The 19408-nt window shown below is 39.3% G+C and overlaps 1 protein-coding gene across 5 annotated transcripts in view; it reads right to left on the bottom strand.

Moving 5' to 3' along the window:
• Window positions 1–19408, bottom strand: part of DENND2B (DENN domain containing 2B) — a 153540-nt gene that overhangs the window by 82354 nt on the left and 51778 nt on the right. For all 5 annotated transcript variants that reach the window (XM_048947408.1, XM_048947415.1, XM_048947410.1 and 2 more), the window contains one exon: window positions 3398–3502. In XM_048947408.1, coding sequence (XP_048803365.1) covers window positions 3398–3477 — 80 coding nt within the window. In that variant the 5' untranslated portion in view covers window positions 3478–3502. The remainder of the gene's footprint in view (window positions 1–3397; window positions 3503–19408) is intronic.

The following is a 19408-nucleotide window of genomic DNA, read 5'->3' as shown; positions in this document are numbered from 1 at the left end:
CTCAGCCTAAGGCCTAAAGACTTGCTGCCTCACAGATTTTGCTGCTGTAGTTAAAAGCCTTTTATAGATTTTTCTTCCATGAATTTGTCAACTGCAACCTCCTGCCGAAGTTCCACTGCTTAAAGACACGTTGCATAGAAGTATCTTCCTTTCAAACTGTCTCCTTCTAGTTTACATTGAAGCCTATTTGTTTTAAAATGAAAATAAATGCTTTTTTCCTTATCCACCATCACTCTTCCACCTATAAATCCAGAGACTTCTCTTAACGCCACTCTCCACTCCTTTCCTCTCCAGGCTGAAGACTGCAGGTCAATCTATTCTTGCCTCATAGAGACAGTGTTCTATAACTTTAACCATCCTTGTCATCTTTTTACAATATTTTTTCTATTCAGAGCACAGTCAAACTCATACCACCTAAGGCACATATAAATGTCCACTTTTAACAAATGATCAGTGAACTCCAGATATTTTCAAAAGTAATCAGTATGTATGTTTATTTAAACCACCTCACTGTCTTCAGATCAAAAGGTTTTCTCCTGTGTTCATGGAAGAAATCAATGAATCTCACAGGTTCTCAGGTGAGAAACTGATTATCCTCCTCTTAAAAAGTCTTCATTTTCTTCTGTCTCCTCCTCATTTCCTAAATTTCCACTAGCACAACTGTGGAGAAGAAGTGGCATGAGGGGTACCTCATGTCAATGGGACCAAGGAGTAACTGCAAGAATCTTGATGCCTGAAAGACATTGTATAGGTATGCTATAGACAGTGTAGGCACCTTCTCTCCATTGAAGATAGTTGTGATTAAAATTCAAATCTATGGTCTACAATGATTTGCTTGGGAAACAAATTTGTCAGAAAGACTATTATAGATTTCACTGTGATTTGTATCTGAAAGAGATAGGAACACTACATCACTGTATCATACCTTGCATCTGCATAAACTGTGACAAAACTAGGACAAGGAAATAACACCAAAAAGAGTTCTTAGACACCAAGAGACAAATGCATCTGTATTATACCAGTATCAGCCCTTACTGAAACTATACACTACAAATTATATATGCAGTTTTCCAAATCTCCATTCAAATTAGGTACTACAATGAGACAACAGCTGTTTAGTTTAAGTGGATCTTTGAATGTGTTTGCAATAAATTCTGCAGGCCTTTGAGTTTTATAATGCCAGCATTTACTCCATTGATTTACAGTCTGACTAAGATGAAGAATCCCCGTTGCTAACTCAAATATCTTCTTACAAGGTTTCACAAAGACAGGTGAAGAAGATTACTTGAGGCAAAATAATGGATGGAGAACTGGTGCATGACAATCTGTTCATCTCCTCACCTGTCATGCAAGTGCAACTCAAAGATTTTCGTCAGCTTCAGGTTCATGCTTATACTTATAAAAACATTTTCTAAAAAATTCTAATCAAAACAGATAGCAATGATAAGGAAAGACAGTTTATTTGACAGTTATTATCCAATAAATTAGTATCTTACAGAATTTTCAAAGATATTAAGAATGGAAAAGATTCTAAAATGGAAGAGTAGGTGCAAGGTTTGCTCAAGTCCAGACCAAAGTTCCCAGCACTTAACAGTCTGTCTGCACTGATGAAAGGATGATTAATGACATGAGAATGCCAGATATTATTAAGGATTTAGTTTTAATAACCACATGTGTGTATGTCTCGAGGGATTCCTTTATCCACTCCTTCTCCTCACACCCTCACTATTCTGTTTTCTACAGATTTGAAGAGATCCCAAATGCACAAACTAATGAAGCAGGAATTGTATAAGGATAGTAGGTCAATTTCTGCTGAGCCTTAACAAATCTACTGTTGCATAATATGACCAACAAAAGGCACTAGGATGGATGCAGCCAGATGCCCGATTTAAAAAGTGAAACCAGAACATTACCTGGAGGAAGAAAGGCAAATCAACATAATGAAAGATTTAGACAAGGGAAAGGTGTGACAACACCACAGAGGAAGTCACTAGCAGAAGCCAAATCAGGGTCAGGGTTCTGCCTAGTGCAGATTATTAAGGTGATTATTAATTCACCTCTACTTTGTAGCCAACCTATCCCATGGTAATCAGGACAAGACCATCCATCCAACTCAGGAACATCTCCTGAAACTACTGTGATTCAATACGATATGTAGACAAGAGAGAAGGTATAGCAAGAGAAAAGGATGATTAGACACAAAAGGCAAGGAAGTGGCAAACATATGTGCATCAGATATGGAAGGATGATCAAAACTGGAAAAAAAAAAAAAAGCCAGAAAGTTTAAACACAAAACGGAGATTCTGCTTTAAATAAAAGAAAAAAAAATTTAAAAAGCAAACTACTAAAAGAAAAAATTGGTTTCATTGCCTCCATTCTAAAAAATCTCAAAAATTAATTCCTGTTTCCCTTTTTTAAATTGTGTTCTACTCACTTGAATCACAATCTTTACAAATTCGTTTGAAACAACAAAGATCTCCCAATATAACCCTCTGATACATACACTGTACTGCTGGCTGCTAGGAATTGCCTTGGTACAGCTTATCAGGTGTGCTACCCTCAGGAAAGCATGGCTGAAACTGATCCAGCCCTCCCTGTTCAAAGTGACTGGAGCATGTCAATTACATTAGTACAACCATGCTCCCAAAGTGTTCAAGGAATAAATGAGAATTCCATCATTTTTCCCCTCTAGCACATTCATTTCTGGATGCAAAACTATTCTACTGCACCCTGCTTAATGTCTTTCAGGGTTCTGAACTTCCTAAGGTAGATAAATGAGGAAGACACTATGTCTAATACCTAGCATAACAGTATTACCACAGTACAGAGAATCCATAAGGTCTGTGCAAGTTATTTATGCATTCTTTTTCTATGTCATTAATATCAGAGTTTTGTTTTGATCCAAAAGGAAAGAAAAGTGAAGATACTGACATGTTATTAAGCAAGGCAGTGTAGAAGAGAGATTCAAAACAGACTGTTCTACAAGAGCAGCAAATGTCTGCAATGGTTTTGCAATTGTCAACAACAGAAGAGGAGGAGCCAGTGGATCTGTCCTCTGTGAAGGCCACAAGCTGAATTAATCAGCATTTTGTGAAGTTTTGTGAAGACTGTGGCCAAGAACAAGACTCCTTCTGACTGGGATGTATGAACTTGTTGACTGCACATGAGTTGTTTATTTGCATTCCAAAGCAATATTCCACAATAATGCAACAGAAACGTACCAAAAACAGGACTTCTCATACCAAAGTTCCTCTAATTTACAAAAAACTTCCCTCAACCCAGCAAAGCTCTCTGTCAGAGTAGAGTTTTCTTGCCTTTGAAAAAGACTTCCTTCCAAAAAGACAAATGTTCCTCAGAGTCCACAATTCACAGTCCTCAGAGCCTTCAGTTCACTTACCTATCCAGACTGTCCTGGGGCACTTTACTCCCTCCAGCTCTGCTGTTGATATTGGCATTCTTGTTGGCAGTCATGGTCATTTCTGCTTTCTAGAAATCTGGATATCTGTAAGAAGAAAAGCCAATTAAGCATCAGTAAGACCCAGCGACAATTAACTTTTCAAGATTGCTATAAGCACTACACTCTGTAAAAGCACAACTCCAGAATGCTTTTTATTCTATAAAATGCAATTATTCTTGTTATGGTCCTGAGAAACCACATCCTATCTCTCTACTGCTGTTGCTTCACATCCTCATCCAAGTTACTAGTAACAAAGTTATGTCTGGCTTCCAGTCACACAAAAGCTTCTACATAGAAGGAAGAATTTTTTGTCATGATTCTAAAGTATAGGTGCATGAATATTACAAAGATAATTTCAAACAGTGAAATATATTCAATAGCAATAAGGTTGAATATAGTTTTCAGATCTGCTTGTGACATGAAAATGTCTACAGAAGGTTTCTAGCCTATTCCTTCTATTAGCCACAAGACTGTTTAAGTAAAATTGCCTTCTACTGGCTAAAGGCCTCAGATAATATAAAGAATCATTACTAAATTCTACTTTTCCCTAGTAAGGCACGAGAATTGGTAACAAATCAAAAGCTCTAAATTAAATTTTGGTTGTGTCGAAGACCCTACATTACCAGTCACGCATTCTAGAATTCCCATTACAAGGGAGCATTAGTGTCTTCCTGACTTCACCAACTCCTGACTAATGGTCATCTCAAAAAGAGAAACTAAAAAGCTGTCAGAAGCACATAAATATTGTTTGCTCTTCTGTACAACTAAGAGGCAAAAAGAATACCAGATGCGTGGAAGAAAGCCAAGATGCAGATGGCAGACAATATAGAGAAGCCTTTGCGAGTGAATTCACACAAAAGGTATAAAAACAGTAAACAGAACGTTAGGATTCAGTCTTATTAGTAAAGAGGTTTGGAAGGAGAACTTGAGGGGAAAAGAAATCTAGAATAAAAATCTCCGAGATAAATGCAGAGAGAAGGCATTACCTTCTCAAGGTCCCTCACATACACAAGAAAGGAAGGGCAGTGAGTGAAGAACTATGCACCCAAATGACAAGCCTTACCGCTGTAACACTGCTGCAAATTTGCTAAGGAACAGCTCAAGATCAAAATACATTTCGCCCAAACCCCACTACCTCGATAGAGATGTTGTGCTGAGCAGGTAGGGAAGAATGTTACGCTATGGATGTGGGCTAGAATGTAGCCCCAAGGATGTGAAAGTAGTAACATTTGCCACTATACCTCACTGCTAACTGTATCTCACATTTCTCTTCTGTAGAGTGCTGCTCTTTTTAGTAATCTCCTCTGTCATTGTAATCACTTAAATACTTTGCAAAAAAAGAGAAATAAAAGCATCTTTACTTGTCTTGAGTCTATCATGAAATTAATGAGAGAGAACTTATTCCACCTGATGCTACAAGGATTCTAGGCTCCGGCATACTTTCCTAGTGACTTGAGATACTCCTTCACTTGTAGGCTAAAATACGTACTGCGATTTGAAGTTCTGCCTTCCTGGGGCTGACCAGAACCACCAATTTTTACAACCATTAATGATATAGTTAATGCAAAAATAAGGAGTGTTACAAAACATCTTGTTTATTCAAACCCACAGTAAGTCCAGACAGCTTGAGAAGCCAACTGCAACGTGATGCTGAAAAGCAAGCTGGGTATTGACAACACACAAAATCCTTGTACAAACACACCCGTTGCACTTAGAAGGACATTCTCTTAACCACTCCGTTACAAACAGTTCTGCCACAAATTGGGTCAGAAAATCTCCTGGTGATTACAGTTCTAAATGCAGAGTTAAGTACACCGACTACAGATTCCAGATCTACTTATCCATCTCTGGTGTTCTTGTGTGTTTCAGTGTTCCCAGAGTGCATGGAGACTTTCTTTCCAGTTGGTAACAATTTTTTTTTATTCTTTTTTTTATACTGAAACTCCCCAAATTCCTCCAGTGTCGCAGTTTTACTGATTTATTATCAAGATTGCAAGGCTGTAAAGGACTGCCTGTTCTGGCTGGAAAAGGACTTGCCTGGGAAAAGAAAGAAAAGCCTCTGATGTTGGTCAAACTTTCTAGGACTGTACACGCTATAGGGAACTGGGAGATTTTCTAATGTTTCCACTCCCATGTTCATTGCTTTGACTGTATTAAATCTAAAGAAATTATTGGCAGTCAAGGTGAGAAAAATAAGACATACAAGTGTGGCATAAGGTAAATGACTGTTAGCAGGCATATGTTACAGTCATTTTGCAAGACTTGCTTTTCTGTCGAAGACCAAAAAAGCTTACAGGACCCTAAAATTAGGATACTGATCTGGCACCCATAAAAGATAGGAAACAGCATAAAAGCACACTAAAAGTCATCCATCTTGCATTTTTCCCACACCCAAGATCAAAAGGAAAAAAAGCAAGCATACATTTACATCAAATTGTATGATTTTTATGGAAGCTTTGCACTTCTCAAATTTCAGCTTTCCAGCAGCTTGATAAAATCACTGTGGTCTACATATTTATATATAAATACTCTATATATTCAAAAATATTAAGTTAGCTCCACATTTCAAAGATAACTTGAATATTAAATACGACAAACGGGTTTGTTTTCAGCAAAATGGGAATCCTAAAGTAACATTTCACAAGATACATCCATTTAGAGATACGTATGTTTCTCTCCATGCAGTGGAGAGTTTGTTGTACGCAGTAAAGATTTTTCAATGTAATTTTCCTTTGATGTTCATTTCTCATGAGCATTTTGCTGCAGGTGATGTTGGTATTATTCCAGCATAAGCAGAGAAAATCCAAATATCCAAATAACATGGCAGAAAACTTTTCAATAATTTACTGAAGTACTTAGAAGTGTAGCTAAAAGCACTCAATAATTTAAAGTCTTACATAAACAACAAAATCTCAAAGCCAAAAGGCAGGGGAAAAAAAAATGGAACCAAACCATTTAACCATGTTCTTTCAGGGCTTTTTAATGAGTCTGACAGTCCTGTAAGTTTACATGAATCACTTTTTTGGTAAGAATCACATCCCTTGGGTTTATGTGAGAGCATTCACCATCATAATATTTATATTTTATTCTTCATGAAGCAATGAAAAAACACTCCCAAGAATTATGACATACTATTAAAAAACAAATCCAAAAATAGTCATGTCACACGGCTTCTGCGCTGCCTAGTGTACCAGCTAACTACACTGGCCTAAAAAGTCAAGTATTTTGATTTATTTGTGAAACCAAAGAATGACTGTTAAACCCTTAATTAGCCATAACTCGCATTTCAGCCTCTAGGGGTAAGAGGAAAAGGGTGGATTTAGACTAGAAATCAGGAAGAAATTCTTTACTGTGAGGATGGTGAGACACTGGAACAGGTTGCCCAGTGAGGTTGTGGATGCAGCCTCCCTGGAAGCACTCAAAGCCAGGCTGGATGGGGCTTTGAGCAACCTGGTCTACTGGGAGGTGTCCCTGCCTGTGGCAGAGGGGCTGGAACTAGATGATCTTAAAGGTCCTGTCCAACACAAATAATTCTATGATTCTGATCTAATGAGCCTAGGTGCTAGAATTTATGTATTTGTTTTTACCATCTGAGAACCCATGAGGGCTCAAGAAACTCTTCCATTTTCCTACACGCAATCCAGCCATCTATTCCTGCACTTTAAGAACAGTTCTCTCCTGTGTAAGGTGGATCCCATTGAACCTGGTTATTTACATTTCGGTTCAGATGTCTTACACATCTTAGATAAATAGATGTCTTGGAATAATTCAATTTACGAATGCATATTCTCTATCTTCCATTCCGTTAGTAAAACGGGAGCAGAAGAGCAATTTCAGTGTGAAACTTTGCAGCTCAACAAACATGCATCCTTTTTTTTGTGTTTCCTTGGTGCCTTAGTTTTTTTTAATATTCTACTTAATAGCTCCATCCATATGGTTCTTTTCCCTACTTAGAACAGATTCACTGCACTCCACTTATTGCACTCATTTCTAGGGTATATTTTCCATTAAATATATAGAGTTCCAATAAAGTAGTCCTTAGAGTACGATGAAATCCTTCAAAGTCAGGTTTTGGAGTGGTGAGAACACCAGCATTACTTATGTGGCAGCTTAACGAAGAAGAATCCAGATTTGGCTGCTTACTGACCAGCACTGAACTCATACAAGGAGAAGACAGCACTCATGCAGACACAGCTCTCTTAACCAGGCATTTGCTATGATCCAAACTGCAGCATAGAGCAGATGAGGTTTGAAAAGTGGCAAAGAAGAAGTAGCAGAGTATGCAGAGCTCTTAATAACTTGAGAAGGGAGTCTTTGAGAGAAGGCTCCCAAGCTCTCTCTCTTTGCACTGTAATTAACACGGTTGCAAATTCTACAAATAAAATGTGTGTGTCCAGCAATGGCATCAAGTGTGCTTTGACCTTCTGCTGTTACTTCTGAGCAAGGTCTGTGGGTGACGGTTCTCTGGATGCAAAATATTTGTTGTCTTACATGTTACAAAGATTATCTTATATTTAACTGTCCCAGACCAAACCAATCTGTACTGCAAACGAGATAATGCTATCAGTACAGCGTGGGTTCTTGAGATCTGCATATGTTCTGCAGCTTTTTAAAACAGACTGCTTTTCTTCTCAAAATTCCACTCGTCAGGAGTGGGGTCATCAGGGGTTATATGGGTTTTGGTCTGCCCCACAAGGCAGAGACTTGACAAGAGAACACCACAGGGAGCAGTGCAGGCTGTGAAGACCAAGCCATTTTTTCAAAAACACACCTTGTGATAAAGACAAAATCTCAGAAATACATTTTAATAATGACTGATTTGGTCTACTTAATTTTTTTTTTAGCTGTAGCTACAGCAGAATGTCTGTAGGCATAAGAAGTCAGTTAAAATAGATAACTTGCTTTTCTGAGCATTTTAGGAAATCTTGCCCCCATTTCAAGAGGTGTTCTACAGCTGAACTTCTATTTAAGAGATGCAACTTAGCTTTGTGACAGTTTGCCTATTCTCTTCCAGTAAAGCAACTATGTCCTCCCAGAACAACATGTCAGCTTTGATGAAGTGGGAAGTCCAATTAAATCTTAAAGGATTTCTGCCTTTAGAGGCTTCTACAGAGACTCCAAAGAATGCTATTGCAAGGATTATGTGCTTGCATCAGGTATACCTGTTCTCTGAGCTGGTAAGTTTACCAATGCAGTACCGGACAGCCTAACAGAGAGCTAAATTAGCAGCTCAACAAGAGCTGGTGTGAAGAGATTCAGAATTAATTCATCTATCTCATCCCAAGTTTTCTTTTTACAGCACAAAGACAACCTAACTGTAATCACACCAACTGGTTTATTGCAAGACGAAAAAATAAACTGTCCTCGTGGCTGGTCCTAAAGAGTTCAGAAACATCCCAGCAAAGCATACAAGCCTGAGCTGTACTGTGTTCTAGCATAATTTCTATGGGAAATAAACAATATCAGGCCATTCACACAGCTGCCAGTATCCCAGTCCCAGCTGAGAATAATGCTTGCAAATAACAAACACAAAGAAAAAGAGTTTGTCAAATATCCCACCATTTTGACACTGCAAAAGGCACATATTTGAGCTAGCATTAACTCCATAATCTCATCAAAGTTTATCTGCTGATAACACAGTGAAAGCCTGTTTCCAATCAAGTTGACAGCCCTCTGCTAGACTTTCACAGCTAGGTGACAACCACACCTCTGACAGAAATTTACTGATACAACCAACAATGGGTCTTAATGCAACCTAGTTGTAGATGCATATATTGAGGCCCAAAACTTACGTCCAAATTAAGAGTTAAGTGCTAAGCTCTCCTCATACCACCAACACTGCTGGGGTAACCACAGCTTCCAAATGGAATGAAGACAAGAAAATAGAAGAGTCCAATGCATAATGCAAGTTCACCAGCCTTTTTACACAAGTGAAAGATGTATTGACATGTGCCACATCTATTGCAGCCCCCTATAGCTGCTTTCTACCTAGATTGGGCTACAATCTAGCCCAGTCTGTAGCCCATAAAGACTTCCTTCCAATTTAGATAAATTATAACTATTGCCATACCAGCAGGGAAGTAAATTCATCATGATCTCTACCAATCTGTGCTAAAGGAGTACGTCAAAGAGCTCTCACTGAATACAGTAGAGAAGGCCTGTATTTTAAAAAGCACATTGACTGGTTCAAGCTTATCTTAATTTGAAATATCAGGTAGAAAATATTTAAAACACTTAAAGCACAGTTAGCTGGTAATGTTGTAACCTTTAAACTGGTTTCAATCTGAAATGCTGCAGCCCTATTCTCTGATGCTCGTGCTAGCCATACTTTCTTAGTCCCTCACAGTCATACAGCTGTCTGGTGCAAAGAATTGACTCATCTGCAAACCAGTCATGCTTTTTGTCTTCTGTTAAAGCTGATTTTCAGTCATTCATCCAAGTTCCTTAAAATGTCTTCAAATATGTGCTTCTTAAAACTAAATACCAATAGAAAGACACAAGGACAGTTTGTATTGTTATCTAACAAAAAGAATATATTGAGTTGAGAAGATGAAGCCCAAACAAATTGCTCTTATGCTAATGCCAAAGGTATTTAGAATGTCCCCGTGCACTTACAGATAGTGGCATTGTATACAACATTTTCAAGTTTCTCTTTAAGGCAGAAATCTCTTCATAAGCAGCACTATAATCATTATAAACACATTCCCTGTGTGCATAGGAGGAAAATAAAATTTAGGCCTTGCAAATGTGCTACATTTTTTTGCTTTGAATTTTTTGAAAAGGAGGAGAGACAAAAAAGATAAAAACCATTCATCCAAGTATTTTGTTGTCAGACACGGATGCAGCAGAAATTTGTGCAGATAATGTAACAAAAACTCTATGTGGATTTTAAACACTAAATCTGGTTTTAGACACAAAGCATCTGCATTACTCTCACGTACCGTCAGCAAGTAAAATATATTCATGCCTCAGTTCTGAATCAGGCTTTTGTAGGGAAAAGTGACTTTTTTCTTCTGCTCTACTTGAGCATCGATCATAATCGGTTAACTCCTTTCAACAAGTCCCATTGTAGACTTTATGAACACCTCTTTGTTGAAAGCCCCCAGTCATCACATTTTGTAGAAAGAAAAGGTTTAGTACAAAATAATCCTAGGCATATATACTTTGGTTTCTGCAATGCCAACACTTCAGCAGTGGCAGCAGCAACGTCTGTCTGAATGAAAATAACCTACTTATAAATAGTGTCTGACAAACATTCCTCGTTATTATTCTTCCTTTGTCCTTCATCTTTGAGTTATTTACATGAAAATACCCATTCAAGTCTCACAAGCTCACCTGCTCCCATTGCTTATTCCTCAATGAAATCATAATCCTCTAATTGAAAAATAAAAATTATTTGCACAATAGCAAATTGTTCTCGTGACACAAAAAACATTATAATTGTACTAAGGAGCAAGAGTAAATTAGCTTTAAGGCATAAAGGTTCTTTTTCATTTGCATGATAAAGACCACATGAAAGAAATGGAGAAAAGCAGTTTGCAAAAAATATTCTTTCAAAATAGGCTGTTCTTCAGCATTTCCACAGAGCGTATCCACTTCCTAAAAACATCACAGTACAATTCAAAGCTGGCCAGCACAAACTGCCAGTGAAGGAACCAAGAGACTTGAATATCATTTCACTTTTGAGCTTTCCTTACCCAAGACGGACCAATGAAGTCTGCTGGACAACTGAGAAGCATCCCAACTTTGCAACTGCTCCAAGATTTTGATTCATTAGACCAATTATGCCAAGTAAACATGGGTCACAGCTATAAAACAGAGAAAGCTGCTGTCTCCAGTGCTATTAGCTCACCTCCCTTCCTTCCTGCCAGACTCCTGTGGCTCCCACTCTGAGCACAACTGAAGTGCAAACTGCAAAAGTAATAGCAGTTGTATCACTTGCATAAGGTTTGAATAATGTATATGACGGGAGGAAGAGTATCTTAATGCAGTCACACAGAAACTTGAAAGGACTCAGTCTTCACTTTGCTATGGATTTCCCAGAGACACTGGGTAAATTGCCTGAGTTATGTCAGTTGGGCTGTTTCCCGGCAGCATCTATGTATGCACATCTTCTTTAAAAGTGAGCTGTGCTACCTGGGAATGCCTGAAGTATGCACAAAGAGTGGCTCCAGCAAAATCTAGTATACTGAACTATTAAGTACTTTAAACCACAATTAACTTTTCAGTGTAGAAAAATACCCTTCATTTTCATTTCCCAATTCCTACTCTGTAAAGCAGAAACAAATCAGAACTTGTCTGTACGCAGTGGATAATTTATAGTATACTAATTACTCAGCAGTAACTCTTCATGCAGATGCTCTTAGTATGTTTAGAGTAGGTAACACCTTCCCAAAACACCTTGTACAAGGGCATACTTAGGAGTAAGTACATAAGCAGTGAATTATATCGGAGCAGGAGGAGCTACAAATGAATAACGGGTCTGTGCAAAGGGACCCTTGAGCTTCCTCTCCCATACCCTGTGAGGCAGCAGCAAAGTTTACACTTAGGGAGTTTGAAAACAAAGTTTGAAACCCCCTGAAATGATCTTTCATTTTGCAACAGACTTCTTGTGACAAATTGGGAAACTGCCACAAGAAAAGCACTGAGATCAAAGGAGTTTAACTTGAGTACTGAGAATGGTGGCGCACACCAGACGACTCTTTCAAAAGCTCATCCATTTTCAGAAGGCCATTGGACTTCTTTTAGTCTGCTTGCTTCAAACTCCTTTTGCTGAGCCCTTCCTGAGAGCAAAGAGGTAGAAAGACACCTACCACAGGCCAGGATGGATACAGAAATGCTTTTCTTACGGTGCCTACACAGACAAGCATTATCTCTACCATCCCAACAGCAACACTTCCTTCATTGTCAGTGATGACAGGGTGGGAAAAGGGACAGACAGATTTGTACCTCATCCTGTCTCTCCTCTCCTGACAGAGTATGCAGAAGAAAAAGGTAACAGTCTGAAAAAGAAAGGAAAAATGAAAGACAAAAATGCTAATGTGGGGAGGGAAAGAAGTGGAAAAGTAAACAAAGAAGAAAAAAAGAAATAAAACAAGGACTGATGAAAATATTACCCTGAAATTCAGAGAGGCAGGTTAGGCTGCTCATCACACTGAATATTCAGGTTCAGACAAGCTTTGCAAAGAGATGTGGTGACCTTCGGTATGTCGGCCCACGCTGTAAATAAATAGAGGAACAAAGCAACTTCATTGTTAAGCCAGAGCAGTAAAGCAAGAGGCCTGGATCAACATCCAGCATGTGTTAACTATGCTCTCCCATTGCTAAACAGAAGAGAATATGCAACGTTGCTAACAGGCACAGAAGGAAACCTCAGACCACGTTTTTACAGAGATCTGAACAGGAGTCTGCTCCCAGACCCTGCTTACAGCCTCCAGCAAAGGTCAATCTGAAGATAATTAACTCTCCTGGCCAGTGTAGATATCACCAGGAGAACTAGTTCAGAGGAAGGTGGCAAGGAGCATCTGGAGAAGAATGTGGCATGGATGCTTCACAAGTGTCAGGAGGATTGAAAAACATTGGTCTTAAATAGAAGTGATGACAACAACTGATGCCAACCAGCTCAAGGTCCTTTGATTTATCTCTAATACTATGCGGTGAAAAAGTACCAAACTCACTGACATAAGCAGAAAGCAATTTGACATTATTTTAAGGTACTGTTTTAAGTTTGAAGTGGAAGGTCTTGGCTAATAGTGCCTCAGTAAGGTCATGAACTGATATGTGGCATTACTATGCCCCTCTTCTGTTTAGATCAGTATGTCCTACTAATTGTGTTACTGTTCTGAGTCAGTATCCACAAGAAGGTCCTGTCCATGACACTTAAGCTGTCAGTGCTAACACTTCAAGTGAAGTAACTATTCAGCGGGATGGACTGTCTCAATGTGTTGATATAAGAGCATCCCAGGAGGATGAGGAACTTGCATGGATGGTCAGGCACTGGAATGGACTGCCCACGGAGGTGGTGGAATCACCGAGCCTGGGGGTGTTCAAGGAAAGGCTGGATGTTGTGTTGAGGGACATGGTTTAGTGGGAGCTATTGGGAATAGGTGAACGGTTGGACTGGATGATCTTTTAGGTCTTTTCCAACTTTGCTGATTCTATGATTCTATGTAAGTAGAAAATATTTGACAAAATTGTTCTAGCTTGTACAAAGAAATGAGAACAACCTTGGGTCTGCCTCTTTTGCACTTGGCAGTTACCCAGGGAATCTGGATAGGTGCAAAGAAGATTTTAAATTCAAACTGCTCAGAAAGATGGTGGGGCCCAGACATGTAGGTCTCACCATAAACACATGAGTAGCAAAGACTCCCTAGGTTCTGTGGTCACTGACAGCCATCCCCTTCTGTCTGCTGCATCTGCGTTCCAGCAAGCTGACATGTCTTGGGGCAATGAGCACCTGTTTTGTTCACAGTGGTTTTCTGACTCAGATCCCCTTCGTGTTTATGAGCCCACTGGCTAATGACTCCCTCTTTCAACCTCTACAGATTTTTAAGCCAAACCAAATAAACCCAAAAACCCTGTGCTCCCATGATGATGAACCACAGCAGGGTGTAAGCAGGCAGACAGAGCTCCAGCTCTCATCTCAGAAGACTGAGAAGACAGAAAGGAAAAAATGGGAGAGGAGTATGATGCCAGCAAAAAGAGTGAACCTCCACTTTCCTCCTAGCTGTGCCACTGAAATAAAGGAAGATGACTGTAAAGAAATGGGAAGAGAGACGAGGATCAAACAAATGTCAGAGAGTCGAATACTGGTAGAATAAAGGTGAGATGAAAGATAGCTAACATGATATCAGAAGAAAAAAAAAAAAAAGGAAAATAAGGAAATCAAGCGATATTTTGAAGGGAAAAAAAGGCAATAAGAAGGAAAGAGAAATATGTGCCCCTTCTTCCCCTCTACTTTGAGACTGCACCCATGTTCATCAGAGAAAGAAACTCATCTTTCCCCACTGAGATGTTCTTTCATTCCATCACTAGTATTTTCCTCACAGAATAAACTTTCTATTTTCCCAAAAATACCTCAAGAAAAATGGATCTGCCATATTCTGCTGAGCACTGTGGTAACCTGATGTGAGACCTCACTGAAAGAGCCAGGAACTCCCAGTGTCCCTCAAAGAGGGCGCGATCCCACTCATGTGGGAAGTTACCAAATGCTGGTAACAGCTCGTGAAATATGCAAACACAAGCTCAAGCTCAGTTTTTTGAGCCTCTAATTCATGGGCAGAAGCTGAATCCCCAAGCACATATAACCCTCTGGTGACTGAAGGAGGCCAGCAGTTTCCAGAGCCCTGCAGTTTGTTTAGAGAACTGACTCAGGCGGGGGGGGACAGGAAAGAGGAAGGGACAGAGAGAATACTGGCAGTCATATCAGAATCACAATAATGTAAACTATGCGCAGCAAACTACTTCTCATCCCTTTTGTTAACAAAAATCATAGTAGCTATAGCAACAGAAAAGGGGAAAGAAAAAAAAATAAAACAATCACGAGACTTTAAAATCCCCAAAGTACACATCCTTCTAATATGAAAAAAAAAAATCAAGATTTATTGCACCAGCAGCTCCCACAAGGCAGGGTTATAGTAGTGTGCAATGGTTTCAATTAAAAGCACAAATCACTAACCAGTGCAGCTGGGCTTAGTGGTTGGCAGCCAGCACCATCTCCTCCAGTGAGCCACGAACCCTTCAGGGACCGAGCTAGCTTCTCATGCTGTGTGATGGGCCCTTCAGCCCTTTTTCTGGGGACTTTACCTCATATCCTCTGCTAAATCCTGTGATAGAGTGACTAATGCCACTGTTCAACAGTGAAAAAAGAAAAATAAAGAAAAAAAACACTCCTGTAGTTGAGCCTTGTGTCTGTACCCCCTGCCAGCACTCACACACATCTCTAAGGGGCCTGCCAGTGGTACTGCACTGCATGCTCAGCACACAGAGAGAAAAGCACTGTGATCCCCTGCTGCCTGTGTGTACTTTCCTTCTCCAACACACACAATCCTAAGCTCCAAAGAGGGAAGGAATGTCTGGCACTTCTGTGGTGACTATCTGGCAGAAGCATCGCTCCATTTTCTGGCATCTCAACCAAGGTCTTAGAACAATTATTTCAGTTCCTGATTCGAGCGCTGTAGAAAGAAGATCAAGTTACGTTCCTCTCCAGCCATCAGCACTAATTCAGTTTTCACTAAGTCAGCCTTGTTGGAATTTCACTCTTCCACACTAAAACAAAAAAGGAAAGTGTGAATCAACACTGAAAAGCCATTAGAAGAAATACAAGGAATTTCAAGGGTTGCCCTGCACAAATGTGAAAAATACCAGGTAAAATCCAATAGAGAAAGTGCTCTTTCTTGCTAGGGAGGGACATTTTTATAAGCTAAAGGGATGAAGAACTTAATCTATTGCAAATGAAATTGTGCCACGGTCTTCAGTTATATTTAGTGGTGTCACAGCTACTGTGTAAATGAGTTTTCTTCCTTTAGAACCTACAAGCTGCAGAAAGCATCTTCCCATCTATCACAGGTGTAAACAGCCATCAGAAGAAGAGGCACTTTTCTCTAGACAAAAGCCAGCTCCCGCAGTACAGACTTTTATCACCTGCACAAAAAGGAATCTTGAACAAGATACCCTAAGCGTTATAAATCTCCATTCACTAGGCCTCCAACTGCTAGACAGTGAAACAACTGGAAGCATTTGAACCTGTTTTGATATTCCTTGTAGTAGGAGGCAACAAATCACCCACCTAACATACTGAGTTGGTTGCAGCACCTAACACTGTTATGGCCAGTGGCTCCTGCCAACATAGAGTTCATCAGAGCATCATGCAGTAACAAGAGCTCCCAGCAGAGCAAGGACACTGAACAGCAGATGCAGACACACCAGCTCTGCCCTCATGTACACTGCATGCAGAATGGCAGAGAAGAGGGAAGGGATTTTTATAGATTTTAGGCTTTTTAAAGTAAAAAGAAATGCACAACCCAACCATGAACCATCTCCAACATCTTTTAAGCCTTTCCAGGCTGCAAGACAGTAATTGGTGATTTGTAAGAATTTCTCATTCCCTTTATTAAAATTATTTACCTACTGCTGCATACATAACATTAGAGACCTCCCAAGAGACCAGTTGCTGTTCTAAAGTACTTAAATTCTATGACAGGAATTCCATAAATGAAGACACTAACTATCTTCCCAGATGCAGGCTTGAATAGACCACTGTACTGATGAATCCTGCTAAGGAAAAAGTCTCTCTTCACAGACTGCGGAGCAGGAACCGACTCAATGCAAAGAACTGCTACAAAACTTAACCATTTCATTCTGTTGCTGGAGAAGATCAAAGCCCACATCTGTGGTTCAAGAGGCACTGCTGCCCATGATCCCTGCAACCTAAACCCCTTCACACAGCCTCTTACAGACTGTTCCCACACTGCATCTTCCTCTGGTGATTGCGACTTCTCAAATCTCACTTCTTTGCTTGCAATAGGAAAGGAAGACAGTTCTACTGCCAATCAGCACAAGGTAGCACACAGCTTCAGAAACATATAAAGAAGAAAGCACAACCCTTCTCCATTCCGCTCAGCTGAGCACGTTTGGAAAGAACAAGTAGCCAGTGCATTAAGGAGCAGGGTCCCCTTTCTTGTTTTCAAATCAGCTGCAGTGCTGTAATGTGCAATCACTTCTGCTTAACAATATTAAAACATTTAATGTGAACTTGAAATATTTGCATGAAATGATTAATTCTATCCAGTCAGCATCTGGAGCATCAGTCCAGCACCAGTATTTCTATTTAAAGTTTTAGCACTAATTTTCATACTACTTACTCAACTCAAAACTGTGAGTAAAATATAATTTAGTAGCAATTTCATTTTGCAATGATCTCATTGAAAAGGCATATCCAGTGTTGCCTTTTTGACATAGAAACAGCCGCAGGATAAGCCTGAGGGACCCAGATCAGCACTCAGATCAGATACAATTTCATCCTCTTTTCCCTTACAGAGAATGTTTTGGCTTCTCACCAAACAGAGAGCATTCCACATGCCACAGGGTAAATTTGGCATAGCATCCATATGGAAATATATCTTTCTATGGTCTTCATGGTGTAAAAACAATTATCTGAACACAAGAAAACTCTCATTCAAAAAGGGAATAAACCCATAGAAAAGTTTGACTCAAACTTTCCCCATCTCATGGGAGTACACGCTGGAATAAACGTTCAGCTGGTAGCTTCATACATGCCTGACACTGAGGCTGTCGTTTGTGTTCCATTTCTTCTTTCTTATGGATTTAAGCTGAGAAGTGTAGATATCGAATTTGAATCTGCTCGCTAAACAGGAATAATTTTCTTGCATCTTTGAAAGCGTTGTTGTTCTAGAAAAGTACATCAACCCAACTTTCAGAATTACAGTCTACTCCCAACACATCAACAAACAGAAATGTCCAGATTTTTGTTATAGACAACTTAGAGAACCTAAACTATCTTTTTTCATAGTGTTTATGTTCATGTAGTTATCACCTAAACTGTAGTTTCAGACTCATCTGCTAGTGTTCATGGAGAATGATATCAGAAGTGAAATCATATCTCATACTTCCCTCCTGTCTCTTATTCTTTCACTGCTCCTCCTTCATTTCACTAATATATACGTCTAAGACCAGTAAGTAGAGAACTCAAACTGTGCACCTACATGTGGTCAAGTTATACCTTGATATAAGATACAAACCTTGATATAAGATACAAAGGTTTGTTTGGTTTTGTACAACTATATATGCACAATACTGCAGTACATAATTTAATAACCTTCACAAACAAAACCTGCCTTCCAGTAAGTGAATTAGCTAGAATAAAGCATAAGCAAGCATCAATAATGCCTGCTATTAAAAAAAATAAATAAATATTAAAAAAAAATTTTAAAAAAAGGCCTCATAAAGTCCATTATGCAAAAACTCTTTAGTTAAAACTTCACGTGAGCACATTTTTCCTTGGGTTTGATTAATAAAAACATCTAAACATTCAGAACAGAAATGAAGGAGTTTTATCTGGCGTGATGTCTGTATTACCAAATTCCATGTGGCTTCCAGTTGATACCACAGACTTGGCCAGGATTTACTCAAAACTCAATCCTCATCCACCAAAAGGTAGATAAAAACCTGTGAACTGTTTAATGGTTTCTCCATAGAATAATTACATCTATTTTCTGGTGTTTTCTATCTGCAACAATCAGAACTCCTATTCAGACAAATCTTCTCCTGTTTAACCTGAAGGAAGAATTCACAGTTGGACATCCATATTCAAGAGGTTTTCTCTATCCTGCATTTTAGGAGGCAACTGCTTTGCTGTGGATACTTTTTCTGATCTTGGAAAATTTAGAGGTATGAAAAATACTAAATCCAGTTTAGCTGAATCTTCACATCTCCACATTCAGGTGGGGCTCTAAAGAAAATACACGTGTGAAGACGAATTCAAGTTGGAAGGCTTTGTATTTTTTCAAACTGTAGCTTAATTTTATGGCACAATTTCAAGGCATTATCCAGACATCTGTATTTTCTTAACCATTTGACCAGTCCTCCTATTAAAAAGCCAGTACAGTTGGAGTTGCTCTGAGCAACAAATTCTCCTCCAATTGTAGCTGTACTACCAGAACATCAAGCAACTGCTCCCTTCAGCTCTTTCAGAAGCAAGCTTTGGTCCTTACAGTTTTAATGAGAAAACTCAAGCCACAATACAAAAATAAGAACCCTTTGGTAATGTAACCACCCCACATTCTGCTCTGTGCCCAATATCCTCACCCAGCCACAGAGGCACAGCAGAAAAATACCATCTGTTGAACTTCTCCAGATGTCAGCTACAACACTGTGTCATTTTGGACTTTCTTCTCAAAGAATCACTCTACATGGCTTCTTTCATAGGGTCTG

Source organism: Lagopus muta, chromosome 6, assembly GCF_023343835.1.
Source record: "Lagopus muta isolate bLagMut1 chromosome 6, bLagMut1 primary, whole genome shotgun sequence".
Classification (NCBI taxonomy): domain Eukaryota; kingdom Metazoa; phylum Chordata; class Aves; order Galliformes; family Phasianidae; genus Lagopus; species Lagopus muta.
The sequence above is the reverse complement of the archived record's forward strand: the minus strand, read 5'-3'. Positions and strand labels throughout refer to the sequence as shown.